Source organism: Heptranchias perlo, chromosome 7, assembly GCF_035084215.1.
Source record: "Heptranchias perlo isolate sHepPer1 chromosome 7, sHepPer1.hap1, whole genome shotgun sequence".
Taxonomy (NCBI): Eukaryota; Metazoa; Chordata; class Chondrichthyes; order Hexanchiformes; family Hexanchidae; genus Heptranchias; species Heptranchias perlo.
Window position 1 is genome coordinate 74,343,329 of NC_090331.1, and position 22,029 is coordinate 74,365,357.

At 44.5% G+C, this 22,029-nt stretch overlaps 1 protein-coding gene across 1 annotated transcript in view; it reads right to left on the minus strand.

Annotated features, from left to right (window-relative positions):
- mlphb (melanophilin b) overlaps window positions 1-22,029 on the minus strand; it is a 111,912-nt gene that overhangs the window by 64,939 nt on the left and 24,944 nt on the right. The window contains exons 3-6 of the mRNA XM_067987917.1: window positions 21,134-21,270; window positions 7,917-7,970; window positions 3,818-3,903; window positions 282-410 (exon numbers count right to left, since the gene is read on the minus strand). Coding sequence (XP_067844018.1) covers window positions 282-410; window positions 3,818-3,903; window positions 7,917-7,970; window positions 21,134-21,270 — 406 coding nt within the window. The remainder of the gene's footprint in view (window positions 1-281; window positions 411-3,817; window positions 3,904-7,916; window positions 7,971-21,133; window positions 21,271-22,029) is intronic.

Here is a 22,029-nt window from a genome sequence, read left to right on the forward strand (position 1 = left end):
CAACACAAAAGTATTTTTCATAAGGAACGAGTGGCTAAGAAATCAGGAACAGGAACCCTGCTGATGTTCCTCTCCCTAGTCCAGGAACACCGAGGCTAATTGTAGAGCTCCTTACTGCCACCTCCACCTGAGATCAGCTAATTCAGCACAGGAACTGGACCTGGCAATTTCCTGGTCTGCACAGCTCAGAAGCACACCATACATTACATTTGTCCGTTGCGGCAGCCTTAAAGTGAGGCAAATAATAAGGCTCCAGTGTAGCTAAGAATTGAGGGGATTACCTGTAAACTGTTCCCATCATAATGTGGTGAAGGAAGTTGGAGAGACTGGCGGCGAGACTGGGCAGAGTATTCCGAGTCCATATCAAAGTCAAAAGGATGCACCGAAAGCAGACGCTTGTTTCTGCGCATCTGAGGGATACAGGGCAGTAAAAGTGTCAAGTACTTTTCAATTCAAAATTACTTCTATATTTGTTTTCTTTAAAAAAAAAACTTTTAAACAGGGCGATGTGCTGCCCCAGCAACTCACATTTAAAAAGCACCTCTCAAGTCAACAAACATCCCAAGGCATTTTACAGGAAATCGGAGAACACTAAGCAGGTTATAGGACCGAAGATGCTGTTGAAGAGAGGAGTTTTAAGAAGGGCTTTTGAAAGTGGAAAGAGAGGTGTAAAGGCAAAGGGTTTCAAGGAAGGAATTTCAAGGTTCGAGAGCTGGTGGCTAGTGTCATAGAGTCATAGAGTTATACAGCACGGATAGAGGCCCTTCGGCCTATCGTGTCCGCGCCGGCCATCAAGCCCAGTCTAATCTAATCCCATATTCCAGCATTTGGTCCGTAGCCTTGTATGCTATGGCATTTCAAGTGCTCATCCAAATGCTTCTTGAATGTTGTGAGGGTTCCTGCCTCCACAACCCTCTCAGGCAGTGAGTTCCAGACTCCAACCACCCTCTGGGTGAAAAAGTTCTTTCTCAAATCCCCTCTAAACCTCCCGCCTTTTACCTTGGATCTATGCCCCCTTGTTATAGAACCCTCAACGAAGGGAAAAAGCTCCTTAGTATCCATCCTATCTGTGCCCCTCATAATTTTGTACACCTCAATCATGTCCCCCCTCAGCCTCCTCTGCTCCAAGGAAAACAAACCCAATCTTCCCAGTCTCTCTTCATAGCTGAAGCGCTCCAGCCCTGGTAACATCCTGGTGAATCTCCTCTGCACCCTCTCCAAAGCGATCACATCCTTCCTGTAGTGCGGCGACCAGAACTGCACACAGTACTCCAGCTGTGGCCTAACCAGTGTTTTATACAGCTCCATTATAACCTCCTTGCTCTTCTATTCTATGCCTCGGCTAATAAAGGCAAGTATCCCATATGCCTTCTTTACCACCTTATCTACCTGTTCCGCTGCCTTCAGGGATCTGTGAACTTGCACACCAAGATCCCTCTGACCCTCTGTCTTGCCAAGGGTCTTCCCATTCATTGTGTATTCCCTTGCCTTGTTAGTCCCTCCAAAGTGCATCACCTCGCACTTTTCCGGGTTAAATTCCATTTGCCACTGTTCCGCCCATCTGACCAACCCATCTATATCGTCCTGCAGACTGAGGCTATCCTCCTCGCTATTTACCACCCTACCAATTTTTGTATCATCAGCGAACTTACTGATCATACCTTTTACATTCATATCCAAATCGTTAATGTAGACCACAAACAGCAAGGGCCCCAGCACAGATCCCTGTGGTACCCCACTGGCCACAGGCTTCCAGTCACAAAAACAACCTTCGACCATCACCCTCTGCCTTCTGCCACTAAGCCAGTTTTGTATCCAAAGTGCCAAGGCACCCTGGACTCCATGGGCTCGTACCTTCTTGACCAGTCTCCTGTGCGGGACTTTATCGAAGGCCTTACTGAAATCCATGTATACCACATCCACTGCGTTACCCTCATCCACACGCCTCGTCACCCCCTCAAAAAATTCAATCAAATTAGTCAGACATGATCTTCCCTTGACAAAGCCATGTTGACTATCCCTGATTAATCCTTGCTTCTCCAAGTGGAGACTAATTTTGACCTTCAGAATTTTTTCCAATAATTTTCCTACCACTGATGTTAGGCTCACTGGCCTGTAGTTCCCCGGTTTTTCCCTACTCCCCTTCTTGAATAATGGTACTACATTAGCGGTTCTCCAGTCCTCTGGCACATCCCCTGTGGCCAGAGAGGTTCTGAATATATGTGTTAGAGACATATATTCAGTGGCTGAAAGCTTGGGCACTGATGGGCGGAACTGAGTGAGTCGGAGAGATCAGGGGTAAATTTCTGACGTTTTCTTTATTCGTTCATGGGATGTGGGCGTTTATTGCCCATCCCTAATTGCCCTTGAGAAGGTGGCGGTGAGCCACCTTCTTGAACCGCTGCAGTCCGTGTGGTGAAGCTTCTCCCACAGTGCTGTTAGGAAGGGAGTTCCAGGATTTTGACCCAGTGACGATGAAGGAACGGCGATATATTTCCAAGTCAGGATGGTGTGTGACTTGGAGGGGAACGTGCAGGTGGTGTTGCTGCCATGTACCTGCTGCTCTTGTCCTTCTAGATGGTAGAGGTCGCGGATTTGGGAGGTGCTGTCGAAGAAGCCTTGGCGAGTTGCTGCAGTGCATCCTGTGGATGGTACACACTGCAGCCACGGTGCGCCAGTGGTGAAGGGAGTGAATGTTTAGGGTGGTGGATGGGGTGCCAATCAAGTGGGCTGCTTTGACCTGGATGGTGTTGAGCTTCTTGAGTGTTGTTGGAGCTGCACTCATCCAGGCAAGTGGACAGTATTCCATCACACTCCTGACTTGTGCCTTGTAGATGGTGGAAAGGCTTTGGGGAGTCGGGAGGTGAGTCACTCGCCACAGAATAGCCAGCCTCTGACCTGCTCTTGTAGCCACAGTATTTATATGGCTGGTCCAGTTAAGTTTCTGATCATTGGTGACCCCCAGGATGTTGATGGTGGGGTATTCGGCAATGGTAATGCCGTTGAATGTCAAGGGGAGGTGGTTAGACTCTCTCTTGTTGGAGATGGTCATTGCCTGGCACTTGTCTGGCGCGAATGTTATTTGCCACTTATCAGCCCAAGCTTGGATGCTGTCCAGGTCTTGCTGCATGCGGGCACGGACGGCTTCATTATCTGAGGGGTTGCGAATGGAACTGAACACTGTGCAATTATCAGCGAACATCCCCATTTCTGACCTTATTATAGAGGGAAGGTCATTGATGAAGCAGCTGAAGATGGATATTGGGAAAGTGGAGCTAGCAACATAAGCCAGATAGCGAGACATTGGGAAAATGAAGTTATTTATACAAATCAGATACAGAGATTGAGAAAATAGAGCTAGTAATACAAACCAGATACGAGATTGGGACAGTGTAATCTGTAATAAGTATTTTCTAGCCCAGTAGGACATCAAACTGTAAATTTGCCATTCAATGTGCAATGGAACACCTGGTGTTCAGTTAAAACCAATGCTAATTAATCTTCCAAAATGCAGCCCATAGTTTTCTTTTCTTGTCACAACCCTCCACAGAGTCTGTCTTTTGTTTAGATGTCTGTTGCGATCTACATTTAGTCTCAATTAAGGTTCCATCCCCAGTAATGTAACTGGTCCATCAGTATATATTTATAGATCCAGTTATATTTGGTGGATGGCAGCAGACACCCCAAGTAATAAATGCAATTACCAAATTACCACGATTAAAGAAGCCCTTTGAAAATACAGTATGGCGTTTAAAGTAAAATCTTACTGCACAAATGATTGACATTTTGAAATGCAAACACCTAAAAGAGACATTACCACACTATAGCGGTGAGCTTCTGAGTCATTTAAATTATCTTCATCCACTTCAATGACCCCTGCCATCGTCTGAGGATTGTATTCACCTACAGGAAGGGAAAACAGAAGAGAAAAACACATCATTAATGCTGAGACTGGTACTTGACTGTGAAATCCTAACACCCTACAAAGCATTGTGTTCTAGGGTCACGTAATGTTGTGCACTTCAGGAGAAGGACACAGAACATCAATTTCACTTACAGTTTAACGCCGCGCTGCCCTTCGCCTGGCACGCACACCAAATCAGAAAGCACACGGTTGGGCCAAGACACAGGAAGCAAATGTGACTGCTCAACAAAAACTGGTATTAACCAACTCCATGTTTAATTGATGAGTGTGAGGAAGTAAAGCAACTTCTGCTCTTGCTATTGACAGTGGGGTGCCTTTTTAATTTAGGAGCTATTTGGTCAATCGAGTCTCTCCCACCTAAACAAATGAAGCTGCCGCACATTGGAGACTTGACTGTGGGAACTGACAAAATATCGAGAGCTACAGCAGTAGGTCTTATCTAACTCAGAGAAACAGTTTGTTTGATGGATAAAAAGTATCCATCAAGTTTTTCTCTCTTGCTGGGGGGCAGGAAGTCCATGATGGAATACACAGACTCTGCGTGGAATGGGCTCGGACATTTCTCGCACTGGGCTATTTTCTTACAGTGGTCAAATATTTAGAAAAGGTAGTAGTATTTACTTTTTGAATTCATCAAGGTGAAGGATATTGGTGCTGGTGAATGCTGCACTTTCCCCATCCATTATCAGCATTAAGCACTTTGATGTCAGATACTGCCAGGTTTAGCTGCAGGGTGCACCTCTCTTTACTCAATTGCAAAAGTGTCGCTCAGTTTCGGCCATAAAACAGAGCACCCGCCATTCCCCACTCCTTTCTACAGCAGTGTCACATTTCATTTCCCACACCAGCCATCCTTGTGTCCTGTTTGAGTTCCATAACAATCTGTGGGCAGTTTTTGCCATAGTCCCAAATCCACAAGAACTAGATCAAGACTGCCCACAATTTACTTCACTTATAATCCTTACAATTAAATAAGATCCAGTGGTGATTGATAACTGCCATACCACTCAATCCCCCTCAAAGGAAGTGACATTTTTGGGAAAGAAGTCTTCCCCCTATTTTCTCCTGTCCTCTCCTGAAGTTATTGACTCATGACAGAGTACAGTTTTACAGATGCCAGCCACTCCAGGGTACCTCATTTAAATAGTCATTCATGTGTGAGCCTTGACCGTGAATGCTGACGGGCTATTCTGTCATGGGAGTCATCACTGCTGACCCCAATCCTGTCATCACCCGGCATCCGCACACATTCCAGTAAGAATTACAGTATGGCAATCAGGAGTGGGAAGTTTGGCAAGTGTTTTAAAAAAATCTCTTGCCTGTTCCAGAAGCACACAGGTGGCATCTTGCCACCGCCTTGTTTGAGACCAGCTAGGTCTAAGGATTGGACCTTCCTTGGTCTGCTTTTAGCTGCCTAGGCACTGAGCTCTGGAATTACCTCCCTAAACGTCTCTACCTCTCTCTCCTCCTTTAAGACATTCCTTAAAACCTACCTCTTTGACCAAGCTTTTGGTCACCTGTCCTAATATCTCCTTATGTGGCACATGACAAATATTGTTTGATAATCGTGATTAATTTGTGAAGCGCTTTGGGACGTTTTACTACATTAAAGGTGCAATATAAATACAAATTGTTGTTGTTGTCTGTATGGCTAATTACCAAATGTGCCAATTTACTCAGTCTCATGTGATGTCACTGTGATAAAAATGAACATGGCTCATTGGCTCTTCCACTTTCCATGAAGGATACGGTCCTTTAAACTGTGTGGAGACGTGAGATGAGGAGGAATCTTGTACAAAAGTATCAGCTCTTGAAAAAAGTCTCGTCATATAACTTTATATATCCAACATTTTGAGAAACCAAACCAATATTTTTAATATCAAGAAATGTTTTTTTAAGATTCATTCATATGAGCTCCCCAATGGCTCCGTGGGTAAATGCACCATCTACTATGTTATTGAGTTTGTGATTCAATTTCTGATGGTGCATGCTGAGCTAGCTCATCTCAGCATTAAGACAGGACAGCACTGAGATCAGCTGTGATACAGCCCACAGTCACTGTCTGGACTCACACTTGCAGAATGGCTACCTGGGCAGAGTAGTGGAGGCCTGCTGGTGCCTGTAGATCCATGTGTCAGTATGAGTCAACACTTCCATGAGAGGGGGAAATTGGGGAGAAAAAACCCTCATTGTAACAAGACTAATAATATGTTCAACATTTCTGTTTGTGACATTATCTGAGCCCCTCAAGAAAGCACCTAGCTTCTGTTATTCTTTGTAAACCCAACTCATTTAGTAAGAAACATACACCAAGCTATCAGCTATTCATTATAGAGGAAATCTCATCAGCTGGCATTAATATCTGAAAGCTAATGAATTCTCCTGCATTCGTAAACAGAATCCCAATATCACTTTTGGCTTGATTATGTGGTCCACATCAGCAGCTGACCATTCGCCATTGCCTGCTGGATCAGTTTGAAAAAGATGAAATCAGCTTTCTGTGCAAATTAGCTGCTGCTTCTGCCTACATTACAGTGGTCACACTTCAAAAATAATGAATTAGCTGTGAACCACTTTGGGATGTCCTGTAGGTGTGAAAGGTGCTACATAAAAATACATTCTTTGCATCCGCCTCCTTCTTCCCTGAAGATGCAGTCATGTTGGGGTACAGTTCCACAGACACTGGCAGCCCTTTACTGTGGCCCCAGACATTGATTACCACCAGGCTGTTCAACTATTAGGGACATCACAACTGATCGTAAATCTGTCTTTACCAAATGTCCCCAAACGTGCACTTTCCAGACGCAGTCACTGGATGGTGATCAGCCGAGTTTGATTTAATATATTTTTCCAGTCTCTAGCTCATGAATAGTGAGACCAATTCTAGCACCTCCTTCACTGCCCTGACTGAGATCGTGATGTGGAGATGCCGGTGATGGACTGGGGTTGACAATTGTAAACAATTTTACAACACCAAGTTATAGTCCAGCAATTTTATTTTAAATTCACAAGCTTTCGGAGATTTTCTCCTTCCTCAGGCAAATGTTTCATTTGCCTGAGGAAGGAGAAAATCTCCGAAAGCTTGTGAATTTAAAATAAAATTGCTGGACTATAACTTGGTGTTGTAAAATTGTTTACAACTGACTGAGATCAGTCAACTCAAGACAAAGTATAGACTGAACTTTGGGGGGCCTTCATGGTCTTTATGGCTCAGTACTACTTGACTGCGAATGAGCCATCGAGGAAGTTCTATAATTAATATTTAACAATGAACAAACTGCCAACTTCTGAGAGACCAGAAGGAACAAGTGGGTGTGCTGGTCTGTATTTCTTTCATTTACCAGTATGTACACTGTAAATCTAACAAAGCATACTGTGTGCTTGTGCTGTTGCATAGCTGCATGTAATGTGCAGCAGCTGACAGTAGGGCAGTGGAGCTAATTATGTAAGGAGGCAACGGGGTAGATCTTGACTTTGTGCAATAGTGTAAAACGAGTGACAGCGAGTCGGCAGCCTGTTTTACACTATTGCACAAAGCCAAGATCTATCCCAACAAGAGTGAGTCTGTCTCAGTGGCTAAAGGAGAAAATCATCATTACTATCATTATACCGCCAAATAAAAGTGATAAATATCTGTTTCAGCTAGATAGAGTAAGATTCTCCACAAGTGTATATTTAACGCAATGTTATTCATTAACTCTCTGCCATGGGCTACAATCCCAATCAAAGTCTCGTTTGAGAGCCACACTCGGGTCGGGTGACACGCTGCCCCATTGATAGATGACAAGTGGGTCTACTCCAGTAATTACCCACATGGTGTATTCTTCATTTCAATTGGCAGATGGACCAGCAAGTCTGCCAAGGGCCACAGGTGGCAAATAGCCGGGGGCTGTATTATGAATATCACTGAATATACCTGGAAGCCAGAAAGTGGTGTCAATAGGGTTACTGTAAAATGGACAAAAAAATAAATATCCTGTTGTTTACTCACCATGCAAGTAACTGTCTGATGCTCTGTCAAATCCACCTCGTTCATAGTGTGAATCTACAAGAAGTAATAAATACATTAAGAATAAAGTAAAAACTGGAATTATGTTATTCCTCATTATTGTAGAGACCTGAATGCATCACATAATAGCAATAACCCTGATAGCTTGGAAGAAGGCTTGCAAAGCACTGAAGATACCCTTGGGCAAGAAAAAACAAGGTTTAGAATCTGGCCTGAAAAGGGAATTAGACCAGTTTCTCCAGTAGGGACTCATCATAACCTTTCAACAACTGGCTGACAAATTCCACCTTACACTGTCCAACCTATTCTGCTCCCTTCAGAACCCAGTAACACTCTGTAAACTCCACACTGAAACTTTTGCTCCACAATCTAAGAAAGTTCAGCAGAATCCTTCTCTACTCTCTTCTGCATGCTCACCAGTCAGTGCCAGGTAGCACACAAAGCCTGAAAGAGACCTGGGAACAAGATCTTGGCCATTGGATAATGCAGAAGGAATGATGAGGGGCATGGAAGTATATGCTCCAACCTCCATATGCTATAAAGTGTAGGAAGGCCAACTCAAAGTCAGCATACTCCTTCCGCTGGTCCAGATGGGATGCATCCTAGGTTGCTGAGGGAAGTAAGCGTGGAAATTGTGGAAGCTCTGTCCACAATCTTCCAATCCTCCTTAGATAAGGGAGTGGTGCCAGAGGACTGGAGGATTGCAAATGTTACACCACTGTTCAAAAAAGGGGAGGGGGATAAACCCGGCAACTGCAAGCCAGTCAGTCTAATGTCGGTGGTGGGGAAATTTTTAGAGACATTAATCCAGGACAAAATTATGGGCTAATAAATGAAAGCCAGCACGGATTTGTTAAAGGCAAATTGTATTTGACTAACTTGATTGAGATCTTTGATGAAGTAACTGAGATGGTTGGTGAGGGTAGTGTGATTGATGTTGTGTATATGGACTTTCAAAAGACGTTTGATAAAGCATCACATAATAGACTTGTTAGCAAAATTGAAGCTCGTGAGATTAAAGGGGCAGCTGCTGCGTGGATACGAAATTGGCTAAGGAACAGAAAGCAGAGAGTAATGGTGAACAGTTGTTTTTCAGATTGGAGGGAAGTTTACAGTGGTGTCCCCCAAGGGTTGGTGTTGGGACCACAGCTATTTTTGATATATATTAAAGACCTGGACTTGGATATACAGGGCATAATTTCAAAGTTTGTAGATGATGCTAAACTCGGAAATGTCGTAAACAGTGACGAGGATAGTAACAGACTTCAGAAGGATATAGACAGAGTGATGAAATGGGCAGACACATGGCAGATGAAAATTAACACCCGAGAAGTGTGAAGTGATTCATTTTGGTAGGAAGAATGAGGAGAGGCAATATAAACTAAATGGTATAATTTTAAAGGGGGTGCAGGAACAGAGAGATCTGGGGGTGTACTTACACAAGTCTTTGAAGGAGGCAGGACAAGTTGAGAAGGCTGTTAAAAAAGCATATGGGATCTTTGGCTTTATAAATTGAGGCATAGAAAGCAAAACCTTTTTAAAACACTGGTTAGGCCTCAGCTGGAGTATTGTGTCCAGTTCTATTCGCCACACTTTAGGAATGGCGTCAAGGCCTTAGAGAGGGTGCAGAAGAGATTTACTAGAATGGTACCAAGAACAAAATACTTCAGTTATGTGGAGATACTAGAGAAGCTGGGATTGTTCTCCTTAGAGCAGAGAAGGTTAAGGTGAGATTAGATGGATGTGTTGAAAATCATGAATGGTTTTGATAGAGTAAATAAGGAGAAACTGTTTTCAGTGGCAAAAGGGTCGGTAACCAGAGGACACAGATTTAAGGTCATTGACAAAAGAACCAGAGGCGACATGAGGAAAATTTTTTTTACACACCGAGTTGTTATGATCTGGAATGCACTGCCTGAAAGGGTGGTGGAAGTAGATTCAATAATAACTTTCAAAAGAGAATTGGATAAATACTTGAAGTGGAAAAATTTTCAGGGCTATGGGGAAAAAGCAGGGGAGTGGGACTAATGGCAAGGCTCTTTCAAAAAGCCGGCATAGGCACGATGGGCCGAATGGGCTCCTTCTATAATTCTATGATTCATATATTTTGATCGTACCCTGACATAAATCCACTTTGAACAGCAATTTGGGAAGACTGACCTCGCAATCAAGCATCACGCTTGCAAGGCTTGTTTGCTCAAGACCCAGCAGTGCATATTAATGCAGCTCTCACCATTGGCAGTCAGAGATCCATCCCCGTATTGTGGTGAAGCACAACTACACCCACAACCAGCACATTAGGGATATCTGCCAATCCAAACAATGATAGATAGCTTCCAAATGGAACTGAGGAAATACTAGCCAATCTCTGGCGCCGCATGTGGCATAATCACTGCCAACAAAATGCAAATGATCCCAATCAATACTGACTGAGAAGCGGAAGAGAGCAACATTCCACCATTGAAATCTACAGTAGGGGTGACTCAGTCCAATGTGCCCTCCCATCCATCAGACTTCCTTACAGAGTTGGAGCTGATGCCTCACTCCAAAATCTACCTGCAAAACGCCATTCAAGCACATACAAATTGGAAAATGCAAGATATGAGTGTAGAGAGTATTATGTGAAGACCATGTGAACTGACTCAACCTGATGTTCAAATGTGGGTGGCATTTAAAAAGCTTTTAAACAAAAATAAAATCAATTAGAACCAGAAAATAACAACTTGCATTTATATAACAGCTTTAGCTTCAGACAAAAATTGATACCAAGCCAAAGAAGGAGTTATTAGGAAGGGTAACTGTTAAAGTAAAATTTAAGCTGTTGGGTTAAAGGCAAAGATGAAGTGACTATTGTGTGCATGGCTGTGGTCAATGTCCCAAGACCACACTGAAATGCGCTTTGCGCAGACCAGACTAACCATAATTAAAAGCTTAAACATAACATATCACTACTAAACAAAATGGACTCTACTAAACAAAATGGATTCTGCGACTGTGGGAAAAGACATTTAAAAATGCTGAGTTTGTGTGTTCAGAAAACTGACTTACAGTCTGGAGTTACAAAAGACATTTCATAACGAGCTGATAAAAACTACAGAACCAGACTGAATAGACAAAGACCATACTGTCTTAAGTTGATAACAGTTGTTTTAATGTGATTGGAGGTCAATTGTTGCTGTGGGGGCCTAATTGGCTAATGTGTAACTAATCAAGACTAATAATGTAATAGCTGCTGAAAGTCTGTACTTGAAAGGTGTAAAAAAGCGTGACAGCCATTTTGAAGTTGAGAAGGTGGCTGCGTGCACTGCGGAGTGTCCAGTTCTTCTCCCAAAGTACTTTGTCCAATAAACTGCATGTTGAATCTTTAAGTCTGACTCCGAGTGGTGATTTTCCCACAACAAATTGGCGTAGTCGGCAGGATCTCACTGCTGGTGAGTTGATCGGTTGGCCTCGATCGGCGAACTGGAGTAGAGATTATTGAACTGTGGGAGTAAGACTGAGCCAACACTGCAGTTAAAAACGGGGGAAAGTTAGGAGAATTTATGGGACTGTCGGGTATAAACAGGAACTGATTGCTTGTGCTGATCGACTAAGGACAAGGGAGTGCCTCTCATACGCCCAGCCTTAGACCGGTTGTTAAGAGGGGAGATCCCCCACGCGAAGGTCAGGACCATGAAGTGGGCGTAGGGACCAAGGGCACTTGCGATTGTGAGGCACAAGTGGTCAGGGCCATCCGGTATCAAACTCTGTAGTGGCGAACAAACGCAGAGATTAGAGCATAAGTTAATTTACGATGTGTACTGTCTGAAGTTTTTTTTAAAAAGTGTTAAGAAGCTGATCACCTTAACCTAGAGCCGGACTCCAGTGGAGGAAACACGTTACCAAAATGGCAATTGTGCCCGTGAGTATAAAAAAAACGTTGCCGAGTCGATAGTCGGGGCCGGAGTTAAAAGTTAAAAGTAAAATCTGGAGTGGAATTTGGGCCGGGAGTTAGAAAGTGTGAGAAAGTTTGAGAGAAAAGAAAGTCCGGTGATAAGAGACCGGGAAAGTCCGGTGAGACTGGGAAAGTCCGGTGAGACCGGGAAAGTCCTGTGATAAGAGACCGAGACCCGAAAGTTTGAGAGAAAGGAAAGTCCGGTGATAAGAGACCGGGGCCCGAAAGTTTGAGAGAAAAGAAAGTCCGGTGATAAGAGACCGGGAAAGTCCGGTGAGACCAGGAAAGTCCGGTGATAAGAGACCGGGAAAGTCCGGTGATAAGAGACCGGGAAAGTCCGGTGATAAGAGACTGGGAAAGTCCGGTGATAAGAGACCGGGACCCGAAAGTTTGAGAGAAAAGAAAGTCCGGTGATAAGAGACCGGGACCCGAAAGATAGAAAGAAAAGATGACACAGCAAGTAAAGATGACAAGTGAACAAACTAGATGGGGACCTGCGGGTTCCCTATTGATAAATATATGACAGACAGACACTCATTGATTAAGCAGATGCAAAAGGATGGCTGGGATGTTTCTCAGACCTTAGAACAACAGAGAAAGTGGATAGATGGGGAAAAGAAAGACAGAACAAAAAAGGCAGGGGTATTACTAGTCCACCAACTAACTGGACTAATAGGACAAGTAGGCACCTCCACTAGAAAGTGGAGCGAAGATAAGGATAAAATTAGGGAATTAGAAACTAGGATAAGGGAATTAGAAAAAAGTAATCAAGTATTAGAAGGGACTCAATGGGAAGGAAAAAATTTCCCTCTCCCCCCTTATGAGGAAGCGACCGCCCCTCCAGAAGAAGAGATTACGCCGGAACATAACTTAGCGCCAATAACACGGGGGGGGAACAAACGCGCGGCCAACAGCACAGTATGAACCATTCACCCCGGGAGAAAGGCAACAGATAATGGCCTCACTGGGTAAACTACAACCCAGGAGCACGAATACGAAATTTTGGGCAGAACTAGATACGGTCTGGGTAGGACACCAACTGCACTTAAGAGATATACACCAATTAGTCAGAGCCGCATGTCCAGCGGACAAATGGAGACAGGTGGCCGGAGGGCCCGCCGCCCTTGCCGCTGTAGACTATAATGGGGGGCGTTGGACACATGCGGTAGCCCTAACGGCAGAATTGGATGCCCAGCAGGCACCCTTCATCTTGTTTAAAACAGAAGTACAGAGAGTTTTGGGGAACACCCCTACCAATTAGAGTAAAATCACAACAACCAAACAGCAGAGGGCGGAAGGGGCCTCTGAATATGGGGAACGATTGTTCCAAATATATCAGGAATGTTCAGGGCAAGAAAACCCGGGCCGTGGGGATCGAGCCTTCATCCAGGCTTTCAAGGATGGGCTCTCTAGCGCTCATCAAGCCATCTTAAAAATGGGAGTGATCCTGTCCCAAGATTATGACGAACTGGTAGAATGGGCTAGCGGCGTACAAGGGGGTGGAGAGGAGAAATCTCACACCAAGATAAAGCAAGAAAGAGTAGCTGCCTACGGTAGCGGGAGCGGAACCAGGTCCAACCCGATCTGTTACAATTGTGGCCGACCAGGGCACGTTGCAAGGGATTGCCGGTTGCATACGAAGGCAAACAACTTCAAGAAACATTGTAATTATTGTAATAAATATGGACACGTAGAAGCAACATGTTGGAGCAAACATGAGAAATCCCAACCCTAACCCGTGTCCACAATAGAACCGGAGGGGCCAAGGAACCTCCGAGGTCAGCAAGACTGACGGCCGGCAGCCCCCATCAATAAGGGTAAGAAAGAGGGAAGGATCTATGTGTCTGCACTGGTAGGGGGCAGGCAATGTGAGATGCTGGTGGACACAGGGGCATCTATATCCGTCACCGACCTTCCCTTACCCATTACAAGTAGGATGATTTATCTAACAGGGATAGGGGGGAATAAAACACCCGCTTACCTGAGTGAGACCACGTTAGTAGAAATAAATAATTTGTATATACCTATGAAATTCTATGTATGTAAAAATAACGAAGGTACAATAATGGGAATGATTTAATGAAAGAGTACGAAATTTTGATCGACTGCGGGAAGGGAGAGCTAATCTGGCCAAAACAGGGCGGCCGGAAAACAGGAATGGGGAGACTCACGAGTCACCTCGAGACCATTAAGGTGGCCACGGCCACCTCCAGGGATTGGCGACTAGAAACAAAAGGGTTTGGAGCCATCTGTGCCTCCGTCCCTGGAGTATGGGCCGAAACAAAATTAGACACCGGCCTAACCAAAACTGACCCGATAAAGGTGCCCGGACCGGAGCATAAGCCCCACCGACAGTACCCAATAAAACCGGAAGCAAAGGCAGCGGTAGTAGAAATAGTAAAAGGGTTAGTGAAAAAAGGAATCCTAAGGGAAACTACAAGTACCACTAACTCCCCTACCTGGCCAGTGAGCAAACCCGACGGAAGTTATAGACTCACGATAGGCTATACTGCTCTTAATAAAGTCACGCCCAAATTGCACCCCATTGTAGCAAGCCCCTCAACAATCCTGAATGGATTGTCGCCGAAGCATAAAATCTTCACCGTATTAGACATAGCCAATGGATTCTGGTCCCTACCCCTGGATCACGACTCCCAGGAAAAATTCGCATTTACAGTGGGAGACAAACAATATACTTGGACTCGCCTACCACAGGGATTCCACAATAGCCCCGCTATCTTTTGAAAAGGGTAGAACTAGGAAAGGGCAGCACGATTCTACAATATGTGGATGATATATTGATAGCCTCAGAATCCAAACCGGGACATCAGGAAGCACTATATCTAGTGTTGTATGAACTAAAAGCCGCAGGGTTAAAGGTCAGTCCCAAAAAGGCACAAATCGGGAAAGCACAAGTCCTGTACCTGGGACACTTAATCTCACAAGGTCTTAAAGAAATGCCCACAGACCGAAAGAAGGCAGTGCAACAAATGCCTCGGCCAGTCACCGTAAGAGGAGTCAGGAAGGTACTGGGGCTGTTTAATTATAGCCAAAGCTTTATCCCGCAATTCGCAAAATTGGCAGAACCTATACAGAGGCTAGTTAAAGGGGGAAAGCCAGCTCTAAGCCCCATAGAATGGGGACCTGAACAAGACGAGGCCTATAATAAGCTAAAGGCAGAACTGATATCAGCCCCCGGACTGGGACTACCAGATTCCAATAAAGATTTCCACATACACTGCAACAATGAGGGGGGGTTCTACTCTGCAGTAGTAATGCAAGATCACGGCGATAAACGGAGACCCATAGGTTACTATTCAACAGCAGAAGGGCCGGTAGTAACCGGACTGCCAAGGTGTATAGCTGCCTTAGATTGCGCCGCATGGGCAGTAAGGGTTAGCGAACCGATAGTGATGACAGGAAATATAATCCTCCACACCAAACACACTCTGGTGGAAATGCTAAATACAGGGAAATTAAGATCCGTCTCAAACATGAGAAAGGCCAAATGGGAAGCCGTCCTCCTGCCTCCCAGTAAATCAGTTATAATAGTAAGAGACACAGGAGATAACCCAGCAGAAGGAATTTTGGAAACAGGCGAACCACATAATTGTGGAGATGTAGACATGAATACAGAGGAGGGTGAGATAAAGGATGCACCTTTAGCAATGGCTGAAGAAACCTTTTTTGTAGATGGCTCACGTAAATACGTGGAAGGATCACCCCGGACAGGGTGGGCGGTAGTAAATGATAGATTGGAAACAGTAAGGGCGGGAAGAATTGACGGGGGCTTATCCGCGCAGGTGGCGGAACTAGTGGCACTCACAGAGGCACTGGAATTGTCTGAAGGGAAGGCGGTAAATATATATACCGATAGTAGGTACGCGTTCGGAGTAGTACATGATTATATGGCGGCATGGGGTAGGAGGGGGTTTCTAACCACGGGGGGAACCCCTATTAAACACCAACAAAGAATTGAGGCATTGCTGAGAGCCAGTGAAAAACCCCGAGAAGCGGCAGTAATAAAAGTCAAGGCACATCGGAAAGAACCAGGAAGGGACAGCCCCCGACTGGCTAAAATACAAAGGAAATCAAACCGCAGACAGAGCAGCGCAGCTAGCGTTAGAACGGGACGCAGTCTGCGAGCTGCCAATGGCAGTAACAGTCCAGACAGAAAACGAAATAAATATTCAAGACCTACATGAGGATACCTCGGTAGAGGAAAAGGGTAGGTGGGAAACACAGGGAGCAAGCAGAGGGACTGATAACGTTTGGAGACGTAATGACAAGGTAATGTCGCCGGAATGTATACAAAACACCCTCTTGGAATTACACCATGGACTCTCACATGCGGGAAGGGGGACTATGGCAACTAGTACTGGGAAGGAATGGTGGTGGAAAGGAATGGGGAGGGACATAGCCCAACATTGTCACCGCAGTGTGACATGCGCGCAACACAACCCTGGTCGACCCATAAAGATTAAGATGGGACACCAACCCCGACCAAAGGGACCCTGGGAACATCTACAAATAGATTTCACAGGGCCACTACCACAATCCCACGGTAAAACCTATTGTTTGGTTATCATAGACCAGTTTACCAGGTGGGTAGAAGCGTTCCCTACCAGAAATTGCACTGCTACCACAGTGGCTAGAATATTGGCGGAGGAGGTAATCCCTAGATGGGGAGTACCCATACAAATTGATTCAGATCAGGGGACACACTTCACCGGAAAGGTGGTAAAAACAGTGTGCCAGTTGATGGGGATAAAACAAAAATTCCACATCCCTTACCATCCGCAAAGTTCCGGAATGGTAGAACGCATGAACCGGACCCTTAAGAATACCCTGGCCAAGGCTATGCAAACGTCAGGGAAAACGTGGACAGAAGTATTACCTATTATATTAATGAGGTTAAGAGCCACAACAAACCGGACAACCGGATTGACCCCTTATGTGCTAATGACAGGCAGGGCAATGCAATTACCGGAAAGCATCATAACAGGTGGGGCCGATGTAGGCCCACTAAAAGATAAAATTAAACGGTATGTTTTGGAACTAAGCGCCCAGCTAAAAGGGATGCGCAAATTAGTAAGAGACAATCAGGAAGAGACGCACAGAAAGAGCTTGAAACGCTCCCTGACGTCCCAACGGCGGGACGTCGCGTCATGGTAAAAACATTACCCGAAAAACCGGGGTTTGCACCAAAATGGAATGGCCCATATGAGGTCATAATTAGTGGGGACACCTGTGCCTGTCTCGACATAAGAGGGAAGGGAGTATGGAAGCATTGGACTCAATTGAAATTATACAAAGAAACAAATGAATAAACATTGAACAAATGTTTTTATTTATTTTACAACAGATGATAACTACAAGCAAGACTCACTAAAGCGTTCGGGTTGGCGATATAGCCTTTGGGAAGTTGTTACTATAGAGTAATAAGCAAAACCTAATTAACATGTCTAAATATATGTGTATAATTATGTCACTATGTGGTCGCGGTCGTAAAATTAACAGGATTGAAAGATAACTTATTTTTCACGACCCATGTACATCTACACGGAAATCGAACCGTGTGTTACCCGTTAGCCCACTCCGTTGAGACCCTGTTTGTGGCCACCCCTGGGTGGACCCCCTATGACTTATATACGATAGATACTTCAGACGCACCCTGTAAGGGACGCACAGGCATATATAGGAGGGGTATACAGGGGAGATGCGTGGAACTAATAAACTCCACAAATCCTGTGTGCTGGGGGGTCCAGGGAATAAAAGGGAGGGTATGCTCAGACAATACAAGCTACCCGCTCTGCTTCTCGGGACACGGATGGGGGTGTGCATACGCCTTGGTCCTCGAGAGTGCTTCCTGTGTGCAGACGCAATGTGCCCATCAGCACTGTCAAGTAAACGGAGATCACTTTGCTTGTACCTGTAATGAGCAAAGATGCCTGAATGTGACCGCGGGGAGACAATTCATTTGTGGTCAGTGTAATGGGACTCATGTCAGCTCAGCCACATGGACATACCCGTTTGATACTTACCAATTGGTAAAAGCGGGTGGAAAGTCAAGTGAGCCGAGCAACTGGCGGTATATACAGTTCGTACGGGCCAGTACCCGGGATGTTAAATGTTACCGAGCCAGGAAGGGATTTGTGTTCCTCCTAAACGGAACCTTCACGACGGCAACGCCAACCCTCCCGATCCTCTTTGCAGTAGGGGCAATAGGACCACTCACGGTCCCATGCCCTCAAAGGGGGCATGTCCGGAGAAAGATTGTAACACGGGCCATCAGCCGGGAGTTTTGTGCCGACTGGAGGGGCCCAGTCACACTGGGACCTTCGATCGGCTACGGGTTTCTTGGATCCCTGTCTCTGGGGGGATCAACAGGAGTGATTGGCGCGAAGAATAGAAACTATTTAATCTGTGGACTAACCGTTTTGGGAAACAGCACAGCGAAAGGACTGAGTGCCGTTAATAAAGAACTAGCGGAATTAAGTTTGTACTCGCAGCAAACCCGTTATGCCGTAGACTATATATTAGCCCAGCAGGGGGAGTATGCACGATAATAGGAGACATCTGTATAACACATGTTACAGATGAATCCTACAATATCACCCAAGCCGTTAACGACATAAAAGAGCAACTCAATGAATTTAGACAAGGCCCAAGGGAGGGGAATGCTTGGCTCAAGTGGTTATTGGGAGGATCCTGGGGGTCTTATTTAATGCACGGACTAATTGTTCTCATTGTAATAATAATTGCTTGCTGCTTGGTTGTCGGATGTTCTAATGTCTGCTGTAAAGTCATGATGACTCGGATTATGCCAGGGGCCAGCGTGGTCACTGACCAAGAACATCCAGTGGGGACACCCGAGGACGCCAGGAAAGACGATAACAAAGCTGAAGAACACTATCTGTAACATGTAGCCTGAGAGTAACGGGTTAGGCATACGCACGGAACATCACGGAAGATAAATACCCGAAAAGGCTGTGTATTAAATGCCGGACCAATGTTGCATGAACTCTATCGGTATTGGTCTAAATGATTATTAAGCCATAATCATGACCAAAAGGAGGAACTGTTAAAGTAAAATTTAAGCTGTTGGGTTAAAGGCAAAGATGAAGTGACTATTGTGTGCATGGCTGTGGTCAATGTCCCAAGACCACACTGAAATGCGCTTTGCGCAGACCAGACTAACCATAATTAAAAGCTTAAACATAACATATGACTACTAAACAAAATGGACTCTACTAAACAAAATGGATTCTGCGACTGTGGGAAAAGACATTAAAAAATGCTGAGTTTGTGTGTTCAGAAAACTGACTTACAGTCTGGAGTTACAAAAGACATTTCACAACGAGCTGATAAAAACTACAGAACCAGACTGAACAGACAAAGACCATACTGTCTTAAGTTGATAACAGTTGTTTTAATGTGATTGGAGGTCAATTGTTGCTGTGGGGGCCTAACTGGCTAATGTGTAAACTAATCAAGACTAATAATGTAATAGCTGCTGAAAGTCTGTACTTGAAAAGGTATAAAAAAGCGTGACAGCCATTTTGAAGTTGAGAAGGTGGCTGCGTGCACTGCGGAGTGTCCAGTTCTTCTCCCAAAGTACTTTGTCCAATAAACTGCATGTTGAATCTTTAAGTCTGACTCCGAGTGGTGATTTTCCCACAATTGGAAAATGCAAGATATGAGTGTAGAGAGTATTATGTGAAGACCATGTGAACTGACTCAACCTGATGTTCAAATGTGGGTGGCATTTAAAAAGCTTTTAAACAAAAATAAAATCAAATAGAACCAGAAAATAACAACTTGCATTTATATAACAGCTTTAGCTTCAGACAAAAATTGATACCGAGCCAAAGAAGGAGTTATTAGGAAGGGTAACCAATAGCTTGGTCAAAGACACAGGTTTTAAGGAGGTCTTAATGGAGGAGATAGGGGAGAAGAGAAAGGTGGTGAGGCAAAGGAATTCCAGAATTAGAAGTTACAGTCGCCAATGGTGGGTTGAAAGGAGTGGGGGATGCACAAGAGGCCAGAGTTGGAGGAATACAGGGTTCTCAGAGAGTTATAGGGCTGGAGGAGATTGAAGAGATAGGGAGGGGCAAGGTCATGACGGGATTTGAACACGGTAATAAAAAATTTAAATTCAAGATGTTGGATATCTGGGGCTCAATGTAGGTCAACGAACACAGGGGTGATGAGCGAGTGGGACTGGGCACGGGTTAGGATATGGGCAGCAGAGTTTTAGATGAGCTGAAGCTTATGGAGGGTGGAGGATGGGCGGCTATCCAGGAGAGTACTGGAATAGTTGAGTCTGGAAGTGGCAAAGGCATGGATAAGTGTTTCGGCAAAAAAAAAGAAAAATAACTACAGGCTTACATTTTATTTCTCTTCCTCACCACACCAATTAGGGGTGTCCAGGATGAGATGTTTGAATTTGAGAGCTCATCATGTGGAGAATTGTGGTTGCAACCCTTTGCCTGTCTATATTGATACCACTATACGGTATCCTCTGAACTTCCTTACAAATACACAATCCTGCACACTGTTCCTCCTCCCTACATCCTCACCGTGTTGAAATCACTGCATCCCACAACCTTCTTTCTCACAACTTCAAAATTGTGGAACTCCCTTTGTGTAATTCAGTCCCTCCCCCAACTTCTTCATTCATGTTTGCAGCAAAATGCAGTTTTCATCAGGCAGTCCCACATCTCCTATGGTCAGAAACTTATATCCTTACATGCATTATGAATGGAAGAGGCATGCCAAAGGATTAACAGTGACCACTATACTGTGATATTTCACACCAGAGAATAAGCAGGCTAACCACCATGCACTCCCGTCCTTTCCAAAAGGCAGAAAAGAATATACTGTCTGACCATATCATTCAGGCTAAAGCTGGTAATTAAATTTATAACACATGTTTTAATTACACAGATGCAAAAGGAAAACAGACAATAATCAGCAATATAATGCTTTACTTACATAATACCTTAAAGTATTTCAAAATTAATAAAATGCTGAAATCTTATGAGTCCTTCAACTTTGTGCTTTTCAACACATAATCACCATTACTTCAATTCTTATCTCCTTTCCCATTATATTTAACTTTGATATTGTTTATTACTCTAGAGCATTAGTCAGTCACCTAGTTCTCTCAATAAAAAAATAGATCCATATCCTCAAGCACTCAGGAGTGTAACCCTGACAAAAAGTTACTGACAAACACAACTAGAAAGAAGGAGTAGCATACCTAAATGCCGCAGGGGCTGTTTTTCTCCAGGTTGAAATCTTGTGTGTAGAGAATGCATCACCTTTGCACTTCCAAAATTTTTGAAACGAGACCTCACATGGTTGTAAAACCAGTCCAGTGACCCAGTCTTCACAATCCTGAAAAAACAAAGGCATGGGGCATGATTTTAGCTGGGAGACACCGGACACCGGGATCGGGGGGGGGGGGGGGGGGGTGGGGGGGAGACACCGGACACCGGGATCGGGGGGGGGGGGGGTCCAGGCAACATCATTTCTAAGGTATGTATATTTACCTTTTTTTTACAATGGGAAATGTAATTTTATTTAATTTATTTAGTCTATTTTTCACTGATCCAGCCCTTCCGCCTGCTTTCACCAGGCATGAATTGGAAGCCGTGGGAAAGCCGCCCAGGTAACACAAGAATCTTTTTAACTGTTCAATACATAAAACATGAACTACCTTAAGTACTTCAATGAGGTACATTTACTGCTTTAATTATTGGCTCGTCGGATTTAAGTGAAGGTGGGACGAGCTGGTGTCCGATGTACACATGCACACAGATTTGCCCAAGTCTCATTCAAAAATATATGTGGTCCAGCCGGGATGTCTGCCTGCTCGCAAAAACAGCAATTTTGATTGCCCCCATCCCCAACCTATTTTTCCCTTTTACAAACCTGGTCTGTGTCCCTACAAGAAGTAAGTGCCAAATCTTTTTTTTTATGTTTTCTTTTGCTATGTTTACTCCCTCCGTTTCATACTTAAATTCACTCTCTAACACTTTATCTTATCCTTTCTCTCCCCCTCCCCACCACAATCTTTTGATTCCTTAGCTCTTAATCCAACTTTTTCCCCTTTGGAATTTCTTACTCCTTCGGGACTTCCCCTCCTTCTCCAAT